The following is a 23111-nucleotide window of genomic DNA, read 5'->3' as shown; positions in this document are numbered from 1 at the left end:
CCCAGCTTCTGGCCTTGCCTTTCCCTGGTATCAGACCTGATATTGTTGGTCTTCCTCAGCCTCTCCACTGCAAGCCAGACAACACCCATGAAATAAGGAGGATGGTAATGGGAGTACACAGCCAAGTGGCGGGGGAAAGAGGATGATTGGCAGGAGCACCCCAACCACAGGGGCGTGGTAATGCAGCAACCCAACATGCATTGGGAAGCCACGCTTTAAATTCCCAGAGAGTAAGGAGAGAAGGTATTTTGCAGAGAAAACTAAAACAATCTGCTAAGTGGTCACACATGCCAACAGCATAGCAACAGTTGTTTAAACGTCTTTTCCCTGTCATTTTTTTGAATTTGAGCATTTTCAAGTTTAAGCATGAAACATTAACAGCAACAAGACTAAAAAACACTGTGAGAAAAACACAGTATCTAAACCAGGGAACTACTTTAGAACAAAAGATACAAAATGTCAGGCTAGTTTTGGCAAAGCCCTGGGAAAAGAGGAGAAAGAGTAGGTAAAAATCTAATGCACCGTAGAGGAAGTAAATGCAGAACTATCAAGACAGGTTCAAAACATTTCAAATTGTCATGCTAACAGGATATTAAGGGAAGCTTTTAAAGCCATCACAAACAGGGCTCGATTAATATCAGAGCTAGAATTCATACCACACACAAGTTTGACACGGACTAAGAAAAGTAATTTTTCTCCTGTCTAATACATCCAGGAATTTCTGCTGTGAAAGTTACAACAGCATTAGCATGATGCTATTTTCTCTGATTTTTAAATTAGCTCATTGACTAAACAAATTATCAGACAGCAAGTGCAAACTGCTGCACTACTTTGTCACGCTAAATTAATTTTTAGGAAGAGTCTTAGTAAGGCTGAAGGAGAGGCAGCAGCATTTGAGATATCAGTCTAGCACCCAGCAACTTCGAAAGTCTAATTCCATACCTGCCCTTTGGTGGATGCTTTTTTGGGGAGCTGGGGAGAGGCAGAAAGAAAAAAATCACAGTATACTGCAATGAAAGTCAAAATGCTGATGTTCTGGGTAAGTAAAAAAAAAAAAAAAAACCACCAAAAAAACCCACCTTCATTTCCTGAAGCTACACATGGTTGAGATATGAGTTAAGACCAACAAAGAAGAGGAAAACCTTCTACCCGTTAGTGTTATGCAAATGTCACACTCCAAGATACTGGGGACTGTATATTATTAGGGTACTTTTGAAAAATAGTCACCCTAAACAGTACACTGCCTTCTTGATCCTGCCAACAGTCCAATAACATACCTGTTCAGTGCAGCACTGCTCTTCAGTACATTTAAGTGCCTTCAAAACAAATGCCTCTTCTAGAGCTCTCATCAGCTATGCTAATGAATTCTCCTCATCTCACTCACAACACAGATGTGGTGAAAGGTTAATCTGAAAGAAGTTAATTTACATAATTCACCAAAGAGATCCAGGAATTTAGACATTTTGCAGGGCTTTGAAGGCATAGCAAAGTGAGGTTGGAAGTTTTCCCAGGTGGAAACATGTATCTTATCTTTATGTTTCTGCAGCACTTGCATGTGTTCTTAGCTGGCCTAATTCTGCTCCATCTGAAATCAGTGAAAACTACACTTCCTGCAGATCACCAAAGCTGACATTAAATGTCTTGACAAAGCTTTGCATTGAAAAAGAAAAAAAATTAATAGATTTTAAAAGTATTCAACCTTGTATCCTTTTCTTCTGCAAAGCAGATTTTGTAAACTAAACACATAGTCTAATTCTCAGATGCTGGCATTTTCAATATATTAAAAGTGTATGAAACAAACAACAACGAAGAAAACGTGATCTCATTTGTATGACTTATTTATTATTTTAGAATTCTGAAGAGTCTTATACACAGAAGTAAGGAGCATTTCATTTTTAAACTAAATTTTTTGGCCTAGCAAAGTGAAAACTGATGTTCATGACTTCTAGGCAGGTACTTCTACAACTTCAAAATAGTCATTGGGCAGAATCACATAGCCTTTTCCTGTCAATATGTCTTTTTCTTTCTGAAACTGAACGATCTCTCTCAGTTTTTCAATCTGTCTTTCCTGACGCCGGCATCGCTGTTGTGCTGTCTTGAGCTTCTTCCGCAGTTTTTCAACTTGTTCCTCCAGCTGCTGAATTCTTTTCCGCTGATGAACTGTATCCTCCACAGTATAGTTGTGATCACAAAAAACAGCAAGATTGCTAGGGGTCTGGAGGGGAGGCATCAATAATCCAATACTTGGATCTACAAATCTGGCATCTATTTGAGACAAATGAAAAGGAGTTGATGGAGACTGCAGCAGTACTGGAGTTGCTGCTGGTGGTGGTGGCGGCGATGGCAGTGGAGGAGGTGGTAGTGGATCTTCTGTCTGTTCTGCAAATTCATCAGCCTAGAAACAGCAAGAAAAAAAAAAGTACATTTTCACATTTAACATTGTTTACCACACAACTTCCTTACTACAGTCCCAGAATAACATAAACAACCATGACTGAAATTAATAAAACAAGTTTCAAAGCCTTCATTTTCAAAACTGACAAACAGTTCCGGGTCTGTTTTGTCTGGCTTCTCAAAATGGAGCCATTTTTAAGCAGCTTCATTTTCAGAGCTCTTTGAAACTCAAGTTCTTGATGTCTCAAATAAATAAAAAACTTAATAACATAGTAATTACTCTCACCTGAAGACAAGTCAAATACATACCCACAATTAGCTAAGAAGGAAGAACACAGGCTACAGTTCCGCAAAACTGAGTTCAGCTGACCTGATAACTCATCACTGCCACCCCATTCCTCTTTATCCCTCCTCCTTTCTGCTGCGTCTTACCATTATCTGCTTTGAACCTACCAGCTAACTTAAATCAAAAACACAGCAGAAGCAGATAACCACCTGCTCAGATAGAGTAAGGGTCACCTACTGAGAGGGCTGATAAAGCTGGCAGAGGAGTCAGACACACCAAGACCTGCCTCTCAACAACTGGAAGGGACCGTGTCACTGGTTTTGGGCTGTAGTGTAAGGGCTTGGTTTCAAGAGACATGATGAGCCAAAATAAACAGCTTCTCAAGAGCAGAGCAGCCCTCCCAGCCCTCATATTTACTCTTTGCTCAAACATAGCAAGTTGCTAAGATGACAGAAGGCTATTTGCTCTCCAACCATCACTGATGAGAACTCCTGTCCTTTATTAAAAGTCAAAGCAATGAAGCAGGAGGTATGAACTACACCTGCACTGGTGTGTGGAAGGAGCAAGAAACAAGACTGCACAGCTGGCAGATGGGACGGAGAAGGGAGAAGCATGATCCTCCCTTTTGGCAGCAGCAGAACATCAACTGGCTCAACTCCACATGGAACTGCAGTCCTCACTGTACTGCTCTCAATAGGTTCACTTGTACCGTTCAGGACAACACAGATCCCACACCACCTGAGTACAGGCCAGAGCAGAGAATCAGATTCTTTCTGTCCCACAGGAATGCAGTGTAACTCAGAAATGCTTCCCTACACATGATGATAAAAAAAAACCAGGACTGTTTAAACAAAAGAGCTTGCTTACTGCCTGTGAAAAAGAAAGCTTAAGACATTGTCAGTGAAAGAGGTACTGAACCAATTTTTTAACTATCCACCTGTTGCCATTATTACTACACATAAAAGCATAAGGACAGGGACAATGCTCAGTATAAAAGCAACTGGCAATACTCATCATCTGAACATCAAGCTCATCAGATCTGAAGGTCACATCATTAACTTCCTTGACTTAACATGCAAACAGCCTAATACTCAATACTGGGGGGGGGGGGGGGTGTGTCTAGATATGCCTCTTGTAAAAACTACAACACTTGACAGACAGTAACTAAGAAGGCAGTTTTGTGATTGGTGTTGAAGGGAAGTTCCATGCGCAGCCAAATATTACTGACCACTTGTACAAAACCAGCCAACTACCAGTCTTATTTCTCAGTTATAAGAAATTGCTGCTAACAGTCTGACCCTATCAGCTACCACTTTCAATCTTTCTACTAAAAAAATCTACAAGGCAAAGATGTAATTGGCAGAGAAATTCACCCTTGTTGGAAGCACACAAAACCCATATCATTGCTGGACAGCTGAATTCATGCAGACTTCATTTGCAGCTTATCCAATACATGCTACCTCTATAAATATGTTTCCATCGCCACAACGTATCATGGAGAACAGATCATTGGTATCACTGACACACCGTAAGAGAATTCTAATTAGTTCTTACAGCCAATAAATGGTTCTCCTAAGACATAAGTAAAGAAAAGGAAGTATTTCAAATTACATAGTACAAAAGGTAAAAACCTATATTTCAAAATCAGTGTGGATTCAATTCCAAAACAACCACTAGTATTCTTCATTACTATGTTACTTCTTGAGCATATGTGGCAGTTCATCTAAATGTGCCATGAGATAAACAAGAATAGCATTAAATCCTTCTCCATAATTAAAAGGCACATTTTGTGGTTTTGTAGATCTAGGCATGATAATGAAATGGGGAATGTGGCTTACCACTAATCCTGCTGTACCAATCCCACTTTTGCAGATTACCCTATACACCCACTCAACTATCAGACTGTGAAAAATTTTGCAACTATTTTACACGTGACAAGGAAAACATGTCATACTGATAGCAGAGAAGCATAGTCAAACAAAAAACACAGTCGTACTTACCTGGAAATTGTCTTATAAACCTTCTGCTTATATTCCCTTCTCTGTTATTAGCCACTTTTCATTTTTCAAATACATTTCCCTTTTATTTCTTCATCAAAACCAATATTGTATATAAAGAAAAAAACAAAACACAAAAGCCCCAGTTTTCCTCTGTGCACTTCATCCCATTTGAGCCTTTCACTCCCCAGACCTATTCTATCCGTTCTCTCCTTTGCCACTTCCTCTACAGCAGAGTGGCAAGAGACTTAATATTTTATATTCTTTATAGGAGTTAGGAATCAATCCTTCGCATTCTTGTCTTGCAGTTACTACACTGAGAAGGAAGAACTCATAACTGATTTGCAACTCATGGTAAGCTGCTTTTAGCAGTACAGTGAAGGGAACCATGCACCTCACAGGGGTCTACCATGATAAGTTCAGAGACCAGTTAGGGACCAGTCTGGCTTACGAGCAGAGGGTAACTGTGAAGGCAAGACAGAGATGTTCTCAGCCCAGACAGGCAGCAGGTGCAGCTACTGTTCTGCCCCTCTGCATCTCACTGCACAAAGCTTCTGCGTATGCACACAAGAGCAGATCAGAGCTACTGCACATCTGCACAACGCTCTACGTGCTCCAGAGCCTCGGACAGCCTACATTTCTGCTCTTGTCAAAGCAAATGAGACCAACTGTCCAACACAGTTCAGCCACTACAGCCCTCCACATGCCTCCAGGTGTACACGCTCAGCCAGTATCCTTCAGCCTGCATCTTCTCCCCACTGCTGTGCTACACCAAGCCCTGCCAGGCTAACGCAAGCAACACACACACGTTCCACCATCTCAAACCGCGAGTGCTTTGACTTTACCTTTTCATTGGGTTCAGTATAACAAAATATTGTGGGCACAGCATTTTCTTTCAGAAGCTTGTTGTTGCATTCCCTTTTAAAGCAATCGGGAGTAAAGTGTTCTGAACAAATGCTGCTGTACTTGGTTGGCTTGAAGTTTTTCCTTTTAACAGCGGCTTCCCATTTCTTGCAAAGATCAGGTCTTGTAAGAGGAAACCTGTAAGCAAGAAGTACTTTCAGCTTTTCTGGAAAGCTTTTTAACACGGGGTCGGGTTACTGCCAAGCACCGCTGTAACTGACTGCACGATCGCTCGCTTCTTCCTCCGACGGGCTCATTCGGGAGCCAAACCCCTCCTGCCGGCCCGGACGGCGCAGGCGGGGCGGGACGGGGTCTCCGCTGCCTGAGAACGGGGCGGGGGGCGCTCCCCATCGCCCTGGGAAGAGCAGCACAGCGCGCCGCCGCTCGGCTCTCCTCGGGCAGACCCCCGGGGCTGGGAAGGAGCGGCGCTCGGGGGCCCGGCGGGGCTCCCTCTCGGCGGCCGCAGGCGACCGCTACGCCCCGCCCCCCACCGGCACGCCCCCTGCGCTCCTGGCGGGCGCGCTGCGGCCCCGGCCACGCCCCCGCCCGGCCCCGCCCCGGCCCCGCCCGGCCACGCCCGCACTCACTTATGGAAGGAGATGGGCTTCTCTTTGTCGTATCGGTTCCGGCAGCGGTAGGCGGAACAGGACTGCACCATCCTTCCTCCCCCGCGCCCGCCGCGGCCCGGCGGCAGGGAGGCGAGTTGGCGGCCGCCGTTAATTCACCGCCGGGCGCCCGTCCTCCTCCTCCTCCTCCCCCCCCCGCGCCCGTGACCCTCCGAGAGCGACAGGAACGTTACGCGGCCTCTCCCAATTCCAAGATGGCGGCGCCAACTTCAGCGCAACCCCGCGGTCGCCCATTGGCGGGCCTCCGCGAGGGGGCGGAGCTTCCTCAGCAGGCCCTCCAATCAGACCGCTGCGTGCGAGCGCGAGGTGAAGTTCCACCCGCTCCGCCCCCCGCCTGTGCCCTGCCCTCTCCCCCCCTCCCTGCCCCCCCAGTCCCTGGCACATCTGGGCAGCGGCGGACGCGGCACCCCCCCGCCGCCCACCCCCGCCTGCCCTGGCCTCCGCTGTCCGCCGGGGAGCGCCCGCGGGGCTGAGGCGAGGGACGGACGGGCCTGCGGAGACCCGCGCCCCCGCGGGCCGCGGCGGAGGGGGCCGGGGCCCACCGCGGGCCGAGGCCTACCGAGGCCGGCGGGAGCCGTGCCTGCGCTGCGGCCCTGCCTGCGGGGAGGGAGGCCCGTCCGGGGGCTCTTGGGCCCCGGCGGTGCCCGGGTCTCTGGTGGAGTATGCTCGTCCCACCCGGCAGGCGGCGCTGCGGGCGGACGGGCGGGCGTGCACGACGCCGTTGTCACAGGGGAGGAAGCTGGTTCTGTGAGCCCTGGAGGGTTTCCAGACACTCTTCACAAAAAGCGAGGGGTGGGTGGGAAGCAGAAAAGAGCCGAAAGGCAGCGTTGCCGTAACGCACAGTTGCATTAAGGATGTGTAAAACAACTCTATTTCACCCACCAAAACTTGGCTTGCAGGTGTATCAGCAAGTATATGACAGCAATCTAAGTACATCGATGTGTTGCTACATTTAAGTTTATTTCAAGCAGCTTCTCCATCTTTCTGTTCTGTAGGCTCACCTTCCAGCGCTGCATTAGATCAGCGACTGAAATGGTCCTATATAACTGACCGACAAGTTGTCAGAAGACTGATGAAGGGACCTAGCTTTAGTGTTGTTTCTGTCATATATCACATCATAGCTAGAATTTCACTGACAATGACCCCCAAGTCAAGTGAACCTCCTCAGCTTTTTCTCTGTCCCCACCCAGGACCTCATTTTCTCTGCAGTCTACTTTTCCTCTCTGTACTTGCTTCGTAACAGAAAAAAGAGAAGCTTTACTAACTTTAGCTTGGAGGCTACGGCTCCTCCGCTTTGACAGCCCTGTTTTCCCAGCTGCAGAGAAGGTACCAGTCGCTGCCATTTGCTTGCCCAGGAGTATGACACGAAAAGCCCACACAGCCAGCAGCCACAGCAACCCTTCCACAAAGCCACTCGCATCAGCTGCTTTCAGTACTCTGTGTTGGCTTGAGCACTGCTAGCTCTGCCCCTCTGCTGCTAGGTCAGCAAAAAGACAAGGAAATAAAAATAATCTCTTTCTAGCACCACCTTCCTCACCAAGAAAGATGTGCTTAGTCTTCCCCTATCCATGCAAATGCCTCTGTTTCTGCTTTTGCCTGATGGCTTTCTTCTCACTGGAGTCTTGCTGCCACCAGTTTTCTGGGCACCGATTCTGCCACAGCCTCCGGGAGCAGCAGGAAGGGCATCTTCCATGGGGGAAGATGAGCTGGGGGTAGCTGGAGCCAAGGTGGTGGCCCTCACCAGCCTGGGCGTGCCCTGCAGCACCTGAGCCGGGTGGGCAGGGCAGGCAGTGTTGGCTGGACCCACTGACACACCCAAACGAAGCGAGGTGTGAACCAGGTACGAAGTCCACCCAGGGAGTCCAGGCAGGAGCAGTGGGAAACGGTGCCAGGAGCAAAACTGCAAACACAGGTCCGAGGTCCACCCAGGAGATGGGGCTGGAGAGAGGAGCACCTGTGACGTAGCTGGGCAGGGACTGAAGGCTGTGGGCCAAGTTGAAATAGAGCTCCTGTCCCACGGGCTGGGTGTGTAGTTGGGGGCCCCGAGGTATGTGAGTCAAGGTCACCAAGGCCTTAGCTAGTGTGCTTAGACTCCGGATCTCCTATGGATCTGAAGTGGTGTGTCTGGGGCAAAGTCCTTCCTGACTTGACACTGGTCTCTCTGCCTCCCCCCCTGCTCCCAGTTTTGGAGCAAACCTAGGCACAGTGGAGGCTCAGCGTGGTCGTGTACATGGTGGGACTACAGCAGAGCACAGCAGTGTCAACAGACCTTGGGAGAAGAGGCATTTGGTCTCAGTGTGCAGAGAGGAAATGTCCAGGGAGAAAGCATGAGCAGATTGCGGCAGGGTGACACCTAACTGAGGGGATGCTGGTGGATCCCACCACGTATGGGGAGAGCAGATGTATTTGTAGATGAGCCACCCAGGCCCTGGGTCAGCAAGTCCACTTAGAAGAGAGCTTTCAGCAGCTCTGTCAAGATCGCGTTGGTATCCCCAGCAGAAAGGATTTTTAAAAGGCTGGGTGGAAAGCAATTTCCTCATTGTGTAAGAATTTGAGAGACTTGGAGAGGGCCAGGGGGAATTGCCTCAAGGGAAAGATAACAAGTAACACATCCAAACTGAAAAGGAATACTTTAACGTTTCAAGAAAGTTGAAAAGACGTCTAAGCCGTTTCAAACTCTTCTTTAAACTTTTTTTTTTTCTCCCCCAGAAGAAAGGCCACGTCAGATCCATCTCCTTCTTGCGAGAGGCTTTTGTTTTGACGAGTCGGCACGCTTCCCGACGGCCCAGCGTCTCCCCGACAGACTCCTCAGCCCCTCGCTGTCGGGAAGCGTTAACCCTCGACACCTGCACCACTACCCTGCACCCGTCCGTCACGGACCCGACGCGGGAGCCCCCGCCACGCGTGCGCTCTGCTCCCTCTCCCCTCGCAGGATGCGTGCCGTGGCCGAAGCATCCCCGGGTAATGCCCACGGGAAACCCCTCGTCCCGGCCGCAGCCGCCTCTCCTGCGCCGCAGCCGCCGGGCGAGCGTTCGGGGGAGCGCAGCGGGGGCTCACCTCGGGCGCTGCACCGCGGCGGCACCGGGGCTGCGGCGGGAGGCCCTTTCGCGCAAGCCCGGCGGGCGGGGGAAGGAGCGCGGGGACCAGCGGCGGCGGCGGGGAGGTGGCGGCGGGGCGGGCAGTCGGCGGGCCCGGGGCGTGGCGTGGGGCCGGTGGCTCCGGGAGGCGACTCAGTCCCCGCTGCCAGCCGAGGGCGGCCGGCCCCGCGGAGCAGGCGCCCAGCCCGGCCCGCCCCGCGCCGGAGCCGCCGCCGCCGCCGCCGGCCGGCGAGGGCGGCAGTATGAGCGGCGGGCGTAGCGGGCGATCCGCCGTGAAGATGGAGGCGCCGTTTTACCCCGAGGAAGGACTGGAGCTGCTGCCCGACTTCGTGCCGCTGCCGAGTTTCGGTACCGCCGGCGGACCCGGAGCCGATGCGGCGGCGGCGGGGCAGAAGCTGCTGCTGGGCGCCGGGAAGAAGCGGGACCTGGCGGCCGCCGCCCCCGCGCCGCTCCCGGGGCCCTTCGCCCTTCGCTCGCCCGCCGGCGCCCGCGGCAGCGCGGCGGCTCTGCGCTTGCTGCCCCCGCCGCCGCCCGCCGCCGCCGCCGCCCCGCCGCCGCCCGCTGGCTCCGCCGAGCCGGCGGGCGGCGGCGGGGCGGCGGCGGCGGCCCGCGGCGGCCCGGAGGCCGCGCTGGGCTCGGCCGCGGAGCTGCCGCTGCTGAAACTGCCGCCGGCCGCCGATCTGGAGCAGCTGCTGATCCAGGGGGGCGCGGGGCTGGGGGCCGGCAGCCCGGGGCCAGCGGCGCCCGGGGCGGGGAGCGGCGGGGCGGCGGCGGCGGGGCCGTTTCTCTACCGGCAGCCGGTGACGCAGGAGCAGGAGGGTTTCGCCGACGGTTTCGTTAAGGCCCTGGCCGACCTGCACAAGCAAAACCAGCTCCTGGCGGCGCCGCCGCCGCCGCCGCTCTCCACGCCGGGACCCTGCTGCACCGCCCGCCCGGGGCCGCCGGGAGCCCCCGCCGCCGCCGAGCCGCCGGCCGTCTACACCAACTTGAGCGGCTTCAGCCCCGCGGGGCCGCTGAGCCCCTCGGGCAGCGCCTACCCCGCCGCCTCAGCCCCGCCGCCGCCGCCGCCGCCGCCGCCGCCGGGCCTGGCCTTCGGGGCGGCGGGTCTGGGGAGCGGTCGGCTGCCGCCGGCGCGGTCCCTGGAGGAGCCGCAGACGGTGCCCGAGGTGCCGCCGTCGGCGGGCGGGGAGGGCGGCAGCAGCGCGCCGACGCCGCCGTCGCTGTCGCCTCTGGACGCAGAGAGCCAGGAGCGGCTGAAGGCGGAGCGCAAGCGGCTGCGGAACCGCATCGCCGCCTCCAAGTGCCGCCGGCGGAAGCTGGAGCGCATCGCCCGGCTGGAGGAGAAGGTGAAGGCGCTCAAGGGGCAGAACGCCGAGCTGGCCGCCACCGCCAACCTCCTCCGCGCCCAGGTCACTCAGCTGCAGGGCCGCGTCCGCAGCCACCTCTCCTCCGGCTGCCACATCAACGCCGCCGGGCACCCGCCTCCCAACGCCGCCGCCGCCCAGCCCCGGGAGGCGCCCCCCGAGGCGGCCGCCGCGCCGGAGACCAGCGCCTGCTGAGGAGGGACCCCCGCCGCCAGCCGGCCGCTGCCCCCCGCCCGCCGCCGGCGCCGCCGGGAGCCACCGCGGGCCGCGGTGCTCGCCCGCCGCCGGTCGCCTGTTGTTATTATTATTAATTATTATTATTATTTATTCGCGCCCGGAGAAGGCGGTTGCAGGAGCCGGGTGTTGCTAAGCGTTTCCCGAGGTCTGTCGACGTTGCGGTTAACGGTGAGGGTCTCTGTGGGTGGTTTCGGGGCAGGTGGTCGGTTTGGTTTTTTTTTCAGTGAAGTACTTGAGGTCTGCAGAGATTTCGGAAATTAAGGAAATTCCTGTTTACAGAAAGATTCAACTTTATTTTCATGGGGGATATAAAAAGTGTGTTTCCTAATACACCTTACTGAACTGTATAGCAATGGATAAGCTTTTCACACTTAAAAAAAAAAAAAAGAAAAAAAGAAAAAAAAAGCCAGAATCGTACCCTTTTGAAAAGATGTGCGTGTATATATATATTTAAAACATAATATGGCTATGTATATTTTCTTGGTATTGATAAAGAACTTTTTTTAAAATACCGTCCTTTCTCTAGAGCTTTAATTTGCCTTTGAGAGTTAAGACTGCTATGTGGGGTGCTCTTGCACTTGCACAGTTTCGGTTTTAAAATCGAACCCTGGAGGAAAATGTTTTTTGTTGTAAATCTTAAGCAAGATGAAATGCATTGCTGACTCAGTCATATGAAAATACTTTTCTAAACTGTATGCTCCATATTTCTTGTGCCAGTGCAAACTTGGGGCATTGATAGTTATTTATTGAAACTTGAACACTTTTGGACGTTGCTTAGACCTTATTTTTCTAGATAACACGTTAGTAGGGAATGGTTACTTTGGCAAGAATGGCGTTACTTTTTTTTCCTTCACTGTGTACATTCCAGTAGTGTTTGCTCTTTATGTAGTATAGTAACAGTTCAGTGCTATACAGAAAAGGGCTCAGATTTGGGGTGGGTTAGCTATCAAAGTGGTAATTCCATTGTATACTGTTTGAATAAATCGCAGAAATATTACAGAGAAGTAGATTTATTTTTCAGTAGAAATCTGTGTATCTTGCTTCTTGGTCTACTTTGTTCTGAAGAAGCTTTCTGCAATACTCTAGAGACAGAAAGAGTCAGCGCTAGAATGTGAAATGTTTTTCTGGTTGGGAAGAATTGGTGTGGTTTATTTCTTTGTCAAGTTTTTACTAGTAGAAGAGAATAGCAAAGGAACTATTTCCTCTGATAGACATAATCCTCAATAAGTTTCTGAAAGCTTTAGATCCCTTGCTCGGTACTACTGCCTACCTGCTTCTGCTGCACCTGTGTGTTTTGAGCATAGCCGCTAGCACAGCGCTGTCCAGCCCTGTGGCAGGGTGCCGTGGGAAGGGTCTGTCAGAGTGTGAGGTTCACCCCACCAGAAGCCCCTCGGCGCGAGGCCGCGGGCGGCCCACCGCTGGGGGAGGGAAGGACTTCTCCTGAGCAGATCCAGCTGCAGAGGGGGGCCCGCTCCCCTATGTGAAACTGTGCTAAAAACTCTGCTTGAACTCAGAGGCAAAACTTAAATGGGGATATGCGTCTGTGCCAGCTGGTGAAAATGGGGGATTCTACGAGGAGCCAAGGAGGCATAGACATCCTTTATGTGTACAAGCCGTTGCTCAGATCTGTTAAAGCTGCTCAGGAGCTGTTAAACATCCTGTACTTCTTCTGAAAGCTACACTTGATGCTTTGAAATTCAAGGAGAATGGGATAGACTCACAGTTTTTCTTGCTTTTATTGGGGATACATGAGTGCTATCTAATCAGAAAGTTGAGCTGCAGCAGTCAAGTGTGTGAGCTTTTTCTTTTAGCGTGCATAGTCATTCCTGGCACATGTGAAATGTCATGACAACGTGTAGTAATTATGTTATTGTAGCTGAGATGGTCTGAGGATATTTCTTTTCTTAATGCATATGCAAATTAGGTAGAAGCCATATTAATCATTGTATAACTGTTTAATCATGTCACCAGAGCCTTTTTCAGTGGTTAAAATGATTGCCTGTAACAGTACTTTCTGCTGTTGGAAATACTAATGAACAGATAAAAAATTATTTTGACCTTAACACAGGTGTAAAGACTTCTTAAAGGCATTCTGAACCAGACTGCATGCAATCTGTAGCACTGCCTGTTACATAATAACTGGGTGAAAAATAGCTGGCTTTTACTATGTGGCAGGCATCACCTATCTGCAAAGATGCTGCAAGACTGGAGGAACTGCTAAAGACTTCCCCCCCAGCCCTGCTTCCCCTAGTGAGAGAGGTAATGCTGCCTGGTAGATACGTTGATGTGAGATGCTTAGCTTTGCTGTATGTGTAGTGAGGTGGGGGTGTCTTGGAAAAATTAGTAAAAATCGTATGCGTGAATGCTGCTGTTTCAGTTCTTGTACTTGCAAATGAGTACAGGGCTAGGTAAAGATCTTGCAGTAGAACACAAGACAGTGATAAATGCAGTACTTGTTCTTTACTTATTTTACCATTTCTGGTTAGAATAAGTTAACAACGTCCAAGGAGAAGTGGGGGGGGTCTGTAAGGCACAAGAGATCACTGCAATTCCCCTTCCCAGCTAAGGGCAGGGCTATAATGGGCTATAACCCAGCAGGGTTATAACAAGCTTGCCCTTTTCAGCATGATGGTGTTAAAGCTGGAAACCACCACACGTTACCTCTCTCCCATTTGAACTTTCTGCAAGAGCAGCCTTGTGTCCAGCCTCTCTCTGCTTGATGTTCTAGTGGACATCTGTTCGTGGTAGAAGTGCTGACAGGCCAGCTCAGTTACCATGATGACTGATGAGAGGTTACTAGTGAGGCTGGCGGCTCCAGCTCTCTGCCAGACACTACTATTCTTGTAGTAGAGTTGTCGGAAAGAAATGTCTTCTGTAGAGTGACAGATTACCTTCATAAATGCCTTCTTTTATCTGGTATTTAGGCTAAGACACAGGATCTAACACCGACATGACCAAATCTGAGAATAGTGTGTGTCTATGGTTGGGGTTTTTTTTACCTGTTGATTCTGCTAGAGGTTGCCGCACCTACAGTGGAAAGAAGTGTGAATAGCCTAAGCACCTAATAGTTTAAACTAATATAACAAGACTCAGGACTGCTTGCCTGCTGCAGCAGCCATCAGGTTTGATTGTTACTGTCTTCTAACATGTATCAGTACTCTGACTTTACCCCTGAAGTGTTCCCAAATCTTGGCTTCTTTGGTTTGTCCTGCCTTCCCCCCACCCCACCCCCACCCCCCCTCTTCGGTTTGTTGCACCATTTTTCATGTCTGTTTCTTCTAGGTATTGGAACTTTGGTTACTGTAAGATGCTAAAAGATAGACACTAGGTAAAATTTTTCCAGACTCTTTATGTAATTTGCATCAACGTAGCTCCTTTCCAGTAACTGCAGGCAAGTTGGCTGTGTGTCATTGAAAAAAAAATTCAAAAGAAATAAAAAACCATTTTATGTTCAGTGGACTCAGCACTTCATAGAATTTTCCTTTGCCCTTCAAAACTGTGCCATGCTTGCCAGGTGTACTTGTGCACACTGTTTGCTAGTTCTTACAAAGATTCTCACTGCATGACTTGATTTGCAGGCTAGCCTCATGCCCTTCTGATCTGGTTTTGCATTCCAGGTGTGAACCCATGACAAATAAACATCCCTTTTTGTTTCTGTGCCCTAGGTGTAGTCTCTGTTCTGGAGATTGTGCAGTCCCTTCCTTTGTCTGTTTTGGCTGAGGGATGCTTGCTTCTGTGCACATCTCACTTGCAGTTTATCATTGGATTCCGAATGTGCTTGAACTGATGTCTTGATCTATATGTGAAGTGCCTTCCTATTTAGGTGCTACAGCAAAATAGTTTGATTCATAAATTACTTTCATTTCTTTGAATTTTTATCAGATCTTTTCTGTCTTAAGGAGTAGAAGGAGGAGGGTTTGTGGTGAGGGAGGTCTTGTTCACTCCTTCCTTGGGCAGAGGGAGGAGCTCCCACCAGATCTGCCCCTGCTTGCTGTGAGTCAGGGAAGGTACTCAGCTAGGACTGATTCAGATGATGTCGTTACTAGAAAAGTTGGCTGGTTTGCTCCCCAGTGCAGAACGGGTAGTGAAATTTGTCAATATCACAGGGTGTCCAGACAGGACCAGGTGGTTGCTGAGTGGTTCTTAGAACTTTCACTGTGACTCCGGGTCGAGCCCATTTGGCAGGCTTAGAGAGCAATTCCCAAAATGCAACTACTTTGCATACTTTGAGAAATGTAGGTGTTTGGGGGTGATAGGTCCTGATTGCTGAGCGGGGTGATTCTGATGGTGGTGGTGACATTTTGTTATAAGCCTTTGATGGTCTTGCAAGAGGTAGATACCTCAAAGGATTTGGACTCTTCGCTGCATGTCATAAATCACTGTGGACTATCACGCACTGTTCGAGATCTAAGGGTGGCCCTACTACAGTTCTTCGTTACCTTGGTTCCTGTTTATGTCATGACTGAAGGAAGAGTCATAAGGCATCCATTTTTTTTTCATGTAAGTATCTGATTGACTGTGTTCACCTTTGACAAAGGAGTGATCTCCCAAAGTTAAGTCCTGAGGCATTCTGCAGCTGTTAAAGTGGAATTTTTATTTGGCAACTAATTTCTAATCAGTTACATAGCTTGATGATACTTACATCATCTATATAAACATCTATATAAACTATATGAACAACTATATGGTGTTGTTTGGTGGTGTCTGAAGTACAGATGCATGCTATGTCTGAATTACAAGTTGTGCTGGAAACAGTGACTTGGCTGCCATTACTTGAGTCTTGGCCATTTGAATCCAGTAGCTTCTTAGAGAAAATGTCTCTATAGCTGAAATTAACATGCAAGAAAAAAACCCCATCCAACTGTCTACTTGTAACGCAAGTCATTCTTCAATGCATTTTATGTGTCCTTCTTCTTCTGGAGTGTAAGTTAAAAAAGAAAAGCAATGAGTTACATTTTCATTATTCTTATGTGCAGCTGTAACTGCTGCTGGATAATTTTGCTCTTCCCTTACTTGATTCTCTGAGTTTCTATGTATAGTAAGTAGGCAAATTGGAGTATGACATATCTGTGTACATACTTGATTTGTACAAAACCACTTCCATTTTCCAAGCATTTTGTTTGCTATTTTCCCATAACTAAGAATGAGTCTTGAAGAGTTCCTAGGCTATTCTGACACTCTTTGGTCTCTTCATCTGATTAGTATTGTGTGCAGTGTCCGTGCATCTTTCAGCAGAGGTGGACAGTAAAATCTGACAGGGATTCACATTTTTTAACATTTGGCAAGACCTGTATCAGCAGAAAAAGCCTTGAACAGGAAGTTTTCACAGTGCATAATAATCCTGCAAATGTTGACTGATTTTTCTAATGCCACAGTCCCTTGTTGTGGGACTGCAGCAGGGTTTACTGTACTTGATGCACTATGATAAATGTTGCTGTGACAAATTGCAGAAGCTAAAGATTCTTACAGACTTGTTAATCTTGTACATGGTGAAACTTCACTGTGAAGGTGATGAATTACATCTGAATTTATGGAGACTTAGGCCCTTATGGTATGTTATGGAGGACAAGAAGTCTTGCTAATTCTCTTATTCCTCTCCTGTCTTTCAAAGATCTCTCTCTTTTTAATGTGCCTGTAAAGTGGCTTTCAGCTAGCTGTTTGTGTTGTGAAACTTTTCTTCATAATGGCTGGTAGTAACTCAAAAGTCGGGACAGAAGCAACTTCCCCACAAAGTGGTCATGTGTGACAAACTAAATGTAGGTTTCTGAAAGACATTGCAACAGTGAGTTGCACAGTGGAGAACCTGCTGTTGTCCATGTGTTGCTAAAAGTTTAGAAACATGTACATCTATGTATAGGGGGCAGCTGAGACATCATCCTGTTGACTTGCTACAGGCATTGATCCTTGCTGCTTGCTTTAGTCTGGAAGCAGTTTTCCTAAGCTGTTGCATACCGGAAGGTTTACTTTCTGCATGAGTATAATCACAAACCGCATCTCTGCTTGGGTGTTGAAACAGTCCAGTACGTGTAGGTCAACCAGAATGCCACACTTAAGCTGTCTTCACAGGGTCCTGCTGAGGAAACAGTAGTGGGGAGAGGAAGGAAACCAGTCTAGGATCTGTATCTTCACACCAACGCCATGTTGCAAAGAAATGCAACTTTCTGTCTTGACAAAAGCATGTCACTGATGTAAAATCACCGAGTCTTGGTCCTGTGCCTGCAGAGTGTCTGAGTTCTTGGGCTGATGTTTCTGAGACATCAGTTGCTTCTTGGGCTGGAGTTCTGCTTGAGGTGGTACCCTCTCAACCCGTACCAGCCACTGATACAGGAAAAGCCAGCAAATCTAGCCTTCTGAAGCACACAGATACCCCCAAAGACATGTCAAGGTGTTGTGCACAGACACTAGCATGCATGAAGAAGGGCATGGCCAAATGGAGGAACTGTGATTTTCTTAGCTGCCGCAGTACACAATGGGGCATCGTCTTATTCTTTGTTGTGGTCAAGTTCTCACAGAAGAAAACTAAGCTGCAGTTCTGTGTGTGATTGCAAGGTGATTTTTTTTAGATTCCCAGTCAAATTGGAGGACTGTTAAATCCTGCAACGCTAAATTCATGCAAAAAGACCATTTATTTTAAAATCACATGTAGCCTTAATGTAATCTAAAGTGATGCAGTTCATATGTAGTGATTTGCTGTGAAGGGGAGGTTATTATCAGTAATGTTTGCAAGGGAGTCACCCTAAATAATTATCTACCTGCTGTTTGCTTTTTTTCTGCTATCAAAAGGTCTGTATCCATAGCGCAGCTAGTTGTAAAATGAGCTTTGCTCTGAATTTCTAGGACTGCAATACTTTAAGGAGTATGTGTGCTGGTGAAATGGCTTTTCTGGAAGAGTTATGATTTCTTTAAGGAATGCTTTGGAGTGATGGTTGACTTGACTGTGAAGCCTTGCTAACACACGGAGATGATAGATAAGACCAGTTCACTGTGCACTAATATGCTAGATTGTGATATTTAGCACACTGCTGATAATATTTACTACTATTATTAGTTATTGGTTAAGAACTAGTTGTGAGTGGAATTGTAAGCCACCTAAATAAGGTCCACACAGACTGGAGAGCTGTGTCACAGGAGATCAGTAACAGAACTTGAATCCCATCCCAGAAAAAAAAATATCTTTGGTTGCAGTCTTTGTTGGTTTTGGTTTTGGTCTTGTGAGTTTTGTTACTTTTCTAGATTAAGTCCTATTTTACCCTACCCTTGAAATTTATTTAAATCTGAAAACCTTTCTGCTAACTACCTTGAAACATCTTTTGCAACTGTTTAGTCGCAGTTGGTGAGATTTTGGTATTACTTCTGTCATAGATGGAGAAAGCTGAAGCTGTTAAAAGTCTGGCTTCTCACTGCATCCCTGTTCTTAGACCACAGACTGAACATTCAAAAAATCATAACCAGTAGCTGGAACTCTGTGGAAGTGTTTGAGACCATTTTCTTGTCCTTTCCAGAAAGCTTCCCGCTGCCCAGAGGAGTGTGTGGCCTTCCTGCCTGATATGGAAAATTGACCTTTAAGCATGAACAGTCTTATAAAAAAAAAAAAAAAGGCTTATGGAGATAGCCTCATGGTTCATGCTGAACCTTTTGAAAGGTAACATGCTGAGCTTGAGAACCTTCCCTGCACCTCTGTTTCATACATCTCCACTTTTTTCTTGTAATGCAGGACACAAGCAGTGTGGTGGCATAGACTAAACGGACTGCTCCAGAGAGCATATCTAGAATACCCTCCTCCTTTTTCCCTAGTGACTGCTAGGGAAAGATACCAGTAGAAGATACCAGTATAAAACTTGTGCTTCTTGGTAGAATAGAGCTAGAGGTTGAGCTCTTGTATTTTCCAGCTTTTACTGTTCTCTCTTTTAATATCCTTTGTGGAAGAGTGACAGGAATAGTGGGAAAATACTGACTACTGCAAAGTTAAATAGTCTTATATATAATATGTCACATAAGCTATGGCCGTAAGTACCTAGGACACCTATTCTGTTTACAGTCTGACGGATGACATCTTCAGAACAGGGATTCCTAAAATGCTACCTAAGTGTCATTATCAGTCCAAACCATTTTGTGTTTAAATTAGTAAAAGTTACTAATATGGTGTGTACATCCTTGCGATGTTTGAAAGTGTTTCTGGGCATACTGGAACTGAAATCACAGCACAAACTGGTATGTCTGTGGTATCTTTGTGGTATGATATCACTTTCCAAGCAGGCCAAAAGTGTGTAATAAAGCCTACTTCTTTATTCCTTTCTCTGTGCTTATAGTTAGAGATTATAGTTGGAGGAATCAGCAACAGTAAGAAAAACAACCAAGGAAGAAATAAAATTTATCTCAGATACAGTATTTAATGGTAGTATTTATTGTATGATGAACTGGCAAAGAATTAAGATTGCTCTTCAGATTGCTTTTTAGCTTATTTTGTTTTCTTATTATTGCCCAAGTGTCTACTAAACTTCTTTTCTTTGGAAACTGTGCTCCTCCCTGTTTGGCCTGATGACTGGTAATTTCACACTTACCCATATTTATTTAAAGCCATGGCAACCACCATACTGAAATGTCATTAAGTGAAGTCCAGGTCCGACTGCTGACTGATGATGCAAAGGTCTGCTCTCTAATAAAATGCAGCCCGTGAAGGATGAACTCCAAGAGGCAGCTACGCCCTGTCTTCAAGCATTTGCTCTGATTTCAAGGCTTTCCCATGTGGTGGTGTTGCTCAACATGTAGCAAAACAAGTTCTTGCGAGCCCCTTGAGCATTCCTCCGTATGTAACAGATTAGATACTCAGGCTTTGTTAATTTTTTCCTCCCTCTCCCCACCCCCCCCCACCCCCCAAAAAAAAACCCCAAACCAAACCAAACGCAACCCCAAACCTGGAGCAAAGGACCCAACACAAGCAAATCTTGGAGAATTGTTTCACTTTGTTGCAAAACACCACTTGTTAATTACAGGGACACTTAGCACAGTTCTGACATGTGAACCATCAATATAAACATTTACTTTCACTGGTGATTTTGCTTGGGTTGTGCTTAGCTGCTTTGTAGGGGATGGAGGGAAGGGAGTTAAGTGTTGCAATATAATGTTGTGCAATTCCTGGCTTGCAAATAGAAAATGATGAGCAAGTCTGCATAGGCCTCTCACCCACCAAAATTTGGCCACTGTTCTTTACCACTCCCACTCTTCCTAATTAGGAACGCGTCTACTGGCTTCTTAAGGTTAAAAGGAGAGAAGGGTAGAGATCTTAAGAGGGCAGTATCAGGCCTGTTCTGCTGTGAAAGGCCCTGAGCCTCCTGAACCTTAAGAGTCAAGTCAATCTGCTAGATTGCCTCTAGTTAGGATGTCCGAAGGTAATCCTCAACTCCCTGTGCAGGGTCTGACAGAAAGGGCAGCCGGGACTGTATTCCTGAGTAGGTCTCGTCGGTGAAGTAGCCTTTCAGCTTTCCATGTTTCTCAGCCTGTGGAATTGTAGGACATTATTCCAGGGTAGTTTCTTTTTCTTGGAGTGGCTCATCTAAGGCTGGCTTGTTCTTCCTGCAGTTTTTGCATAGACTGAAAATCTTTCTGAGGTTTAGGAGACCACACATGTGTCCTTGCTGTGTGGTGTTCATGATGGCTACTGTCGTATCACCCAAAACAGACTCCCGAGAAGGGAGCAGCTCTGGATAGGTGCAGACTGGGAAAGATTAAATCCATCGTTCTTTGAGCAGTGCGTCTTTTCATCGGTTGAGTAGAGCAGCTAACTCCCATCAGCTAAAAAGGAGAGAGCTCTTGGACAATAGGACCCGACTTTGAAAGTGTTTGGTGGTTTCTGGTGCCTGGTTCTTGCTGAACTTCCATGATGCAGAAAATGCTTCATGCTCTGCAGTACCATCATTGAAATACCTTGCATTATCATGGGCTGGGGTTGCTGCTAGGATCGTGAAAGTCCTGTGGCTCTCATTGGGATTACAGTCGTGCCAGGTGCTGATCAACAGACCAAAGGGATCTCCTGAAAAGGAGAAGCAGCCCCTCCCTGCTGGGTAGCTGCCAGCATCCCCAGGCTCTCTTTTTGTCCAAAAGCAGAAGTGTGAGCAAACTACTGCTTCCTACGGCTCTCGAATCCAAACAGATTCTCCCTAGGCCTTCGGGCATAGCACTGGAACTTCCTCATTCAGGAGAGCTGTTCAGAACAAAAGGTGGAGACAGAGCAGTTCAGATTTGGCTTTGCTGTTCCAGCAGTTTACATGCAACTAGTTGGTGGGTGGTTGTCTGCCTACATCCTTTCCTGGGTTCTTGTAAGTTGGGTTTTTGTGTACCTTCTTATTCTGCCTTATTAAATTAGCTGGCACAGAGGAAGCCTCTGAGAAACCCTTTCAAAATCTCTGCTGCAGGAAGAATTTTAAAAAATTGCAGTATTTGAATAGATTAAAAAACAAACAAACAAACCCAGAGAAACAACAAAACAGATTTGTATGGATACAGAAGTACTTCCCCCTTTTTTTTAAAGCTGATGATTTTGGGGAACTCTTCCAACAGGTGTGCTGGCAAGGACATTGCACACAGATGGAGGTAATAATAGTGAAACAAAATTCAGTAGCTACTCATTTGCTGGATTTGGTCGGGAGAGGTTTATCAAGGACACTCCTGACAGCTTTTTTTCTGATGCGGTGATTTTTTTTTAAATGTAAACAGAAGCTACAGGGCTTAATAATATACAACTGAGGATTATGTCCATTGTAATTTTTTTACGTTACTTTTACAAACTGTGTAGTATTATATTTAAAATACTTATTTCTGAGACAAAGTGGATGATACTAGTTGGCATCTTGCACTTAAATTAATTGTAAAACATTTTCTTAATTTAGTGATGTGTTTAGGAGAATACTGTAACTTACTGAATATACAATGGTGATAACTGTGTTTACAATAATTTTCCAATTCCTACTGTTCAGTGGTAGCCAACTTGTTCAAGAGTTAGAAGTAAGGCATACTGCGATTGGCAATCTTGGAAAAAATTAGCTCAATGCTGCTACCACTAAATACTGTGGGATGGATACCATGGGTTTAAATGGCAGCCGAATTGTATTCCAAGCCTCTGTCTTAAGTACTTACAACTAAAAGGCGACTTGCCTTGCGCTCATTTTTGTATCACTGTGTGTAGTACATCAGCTAGAAATCTGTTAATGATTGAGTTGTAACACTAGGACCTTTATGGAGATCACAGTGGGGTTTTTGTTTGTGATCAGACAGACATTTTGGAATGTATAACATTGATCCTTGTGCTGGAATTGTTTATATGCAAAAGGTATTTATGATTTTTTGCAAACTGCAATGTGCAATTTTGTACATGTGTTTTAAACAAAAGAGTTTATAAGGAAGATATCGTATGTACAGTACTTGGACATGAGTATTATTTCTTTGATATAAATATCTAGAGGAAAATTAAAATTGCTTTATATTCATATTTTTGGGTGTGTTCTTCATTATTTCAGCAAGAAATCTAAAAGTCAGCTTAAGGCATAGTTGTCATTTTGTTGGAAAATCCAAGAAAAATTTGTTGATCTGGAATCTTAAAAAAAGGTTTTAAAATCACGCTTAATATGCTGCTTCTTTCAGTTGTATCAAAATTTTGAAGTGGAAGGAAGGAAAGATTTCTTCTAGTAAAAATGCTGCTCTTCAGATTAATTTCCATATGTGCTAAAGCAGATGCAACTCAAAAAGTAAACTTTTAAAAAGAAAAGAGTTGAAGAGCAAGTCCAGCTCTGGTGACATCAGATTTCAGGCCATTACTAAGAAAAGCTGGAGTTGTCAGCACTGTGGGACAGGACTCCAGTTGCCCATGTCTTGACTCTTCTGTTTCAGCAGAACAAGGGATGGTAAAAACTTTCTGCCATTTAAACTGTTCTGAAGCCACATCTGGAGCAAAACTGTTAAATAAGGCAACTCTTTTTCTTTCCCGTGATCGTTCTTATGCCTGTTGCTACGTCTTGACATACTCCCAAAGGAGAGCTACTCAGTAAACATCGCCATGTGCTAAAAACACTTCTGAAGTCCCAGTTGAAAGCTCCCCTGCTCTGGGAAGGCAGCCCTGCCTTCCGGATACATCCTTCCAAACCAAGTGATGAGGGGAAGGACTGGGTGCCAAGCCCCACCAAGAATGCTCTGAGGATGCCAAGTTCAAGAAA

The 23111-nt window shown here is 47.1% G+C and overlaps 2 protein-coding genes across 2 annotated transcripts; one reads left to right on the top strand and one right to left on the bottom strand.

The window, feature by feature from the left end:
• Nucleotides 1-1820: 1820 nt before the first annotated feature.
• THAP1 (THAP domain containing 1) lies at nt 1821-6423 on the bottom strand. The gene is made up of 3 exons (XM_055699738.1): nt 6168-6423; nt 5523-5718; nt 1821-2395 (listed from the first exon to the last, which is right to left on the bottom strand). The coding sequence occupies exons 1-3, from the start codon at nt 6236-6238 to the stop codon at nt 1946-1948; spliced, it is 717 nt and encodes a 238-aa protein (XP_055555713.1). The 5' UTR covers nt 6239-6423; the 3' UTR covers nt 1821-1945.
• Nucleotides 6401-22390, top strand: LOC129734659 (transcription factor JunD-like). The gene is made up of 3 exons (XM_055698306.1): nt 6401-6512; nt 8916-9409; nt 9880-22390. Exons 1-3 carry the CDS (start codon nt 6401-6403, stop codon nt 10861-10863), a joined length of 1590 nt encoding a protein of 529 aa, XP_055554281.1. The 3' UTR covers nt 10864-22390.
• Nucleotides 22391-23111: the final 721 nt, after the last annotated feature.

The sequence above is a fragment of the Falco cherrug genome, chromosome Z (assembly GCF_023634085.1).
Source record: "Falco cherrug isolate bFalChe1 chromosome Z, bFalChe1.pri, whole genome shotgun sequence".
NCBI lineage: Eukaryota > Metazoa > Chordata > Aves > Falconiformes > Falconidae > Falco > Falco cherrug.
This window is presented reverse-complemented; position numbering and strand designations above follow the sequence as displayed.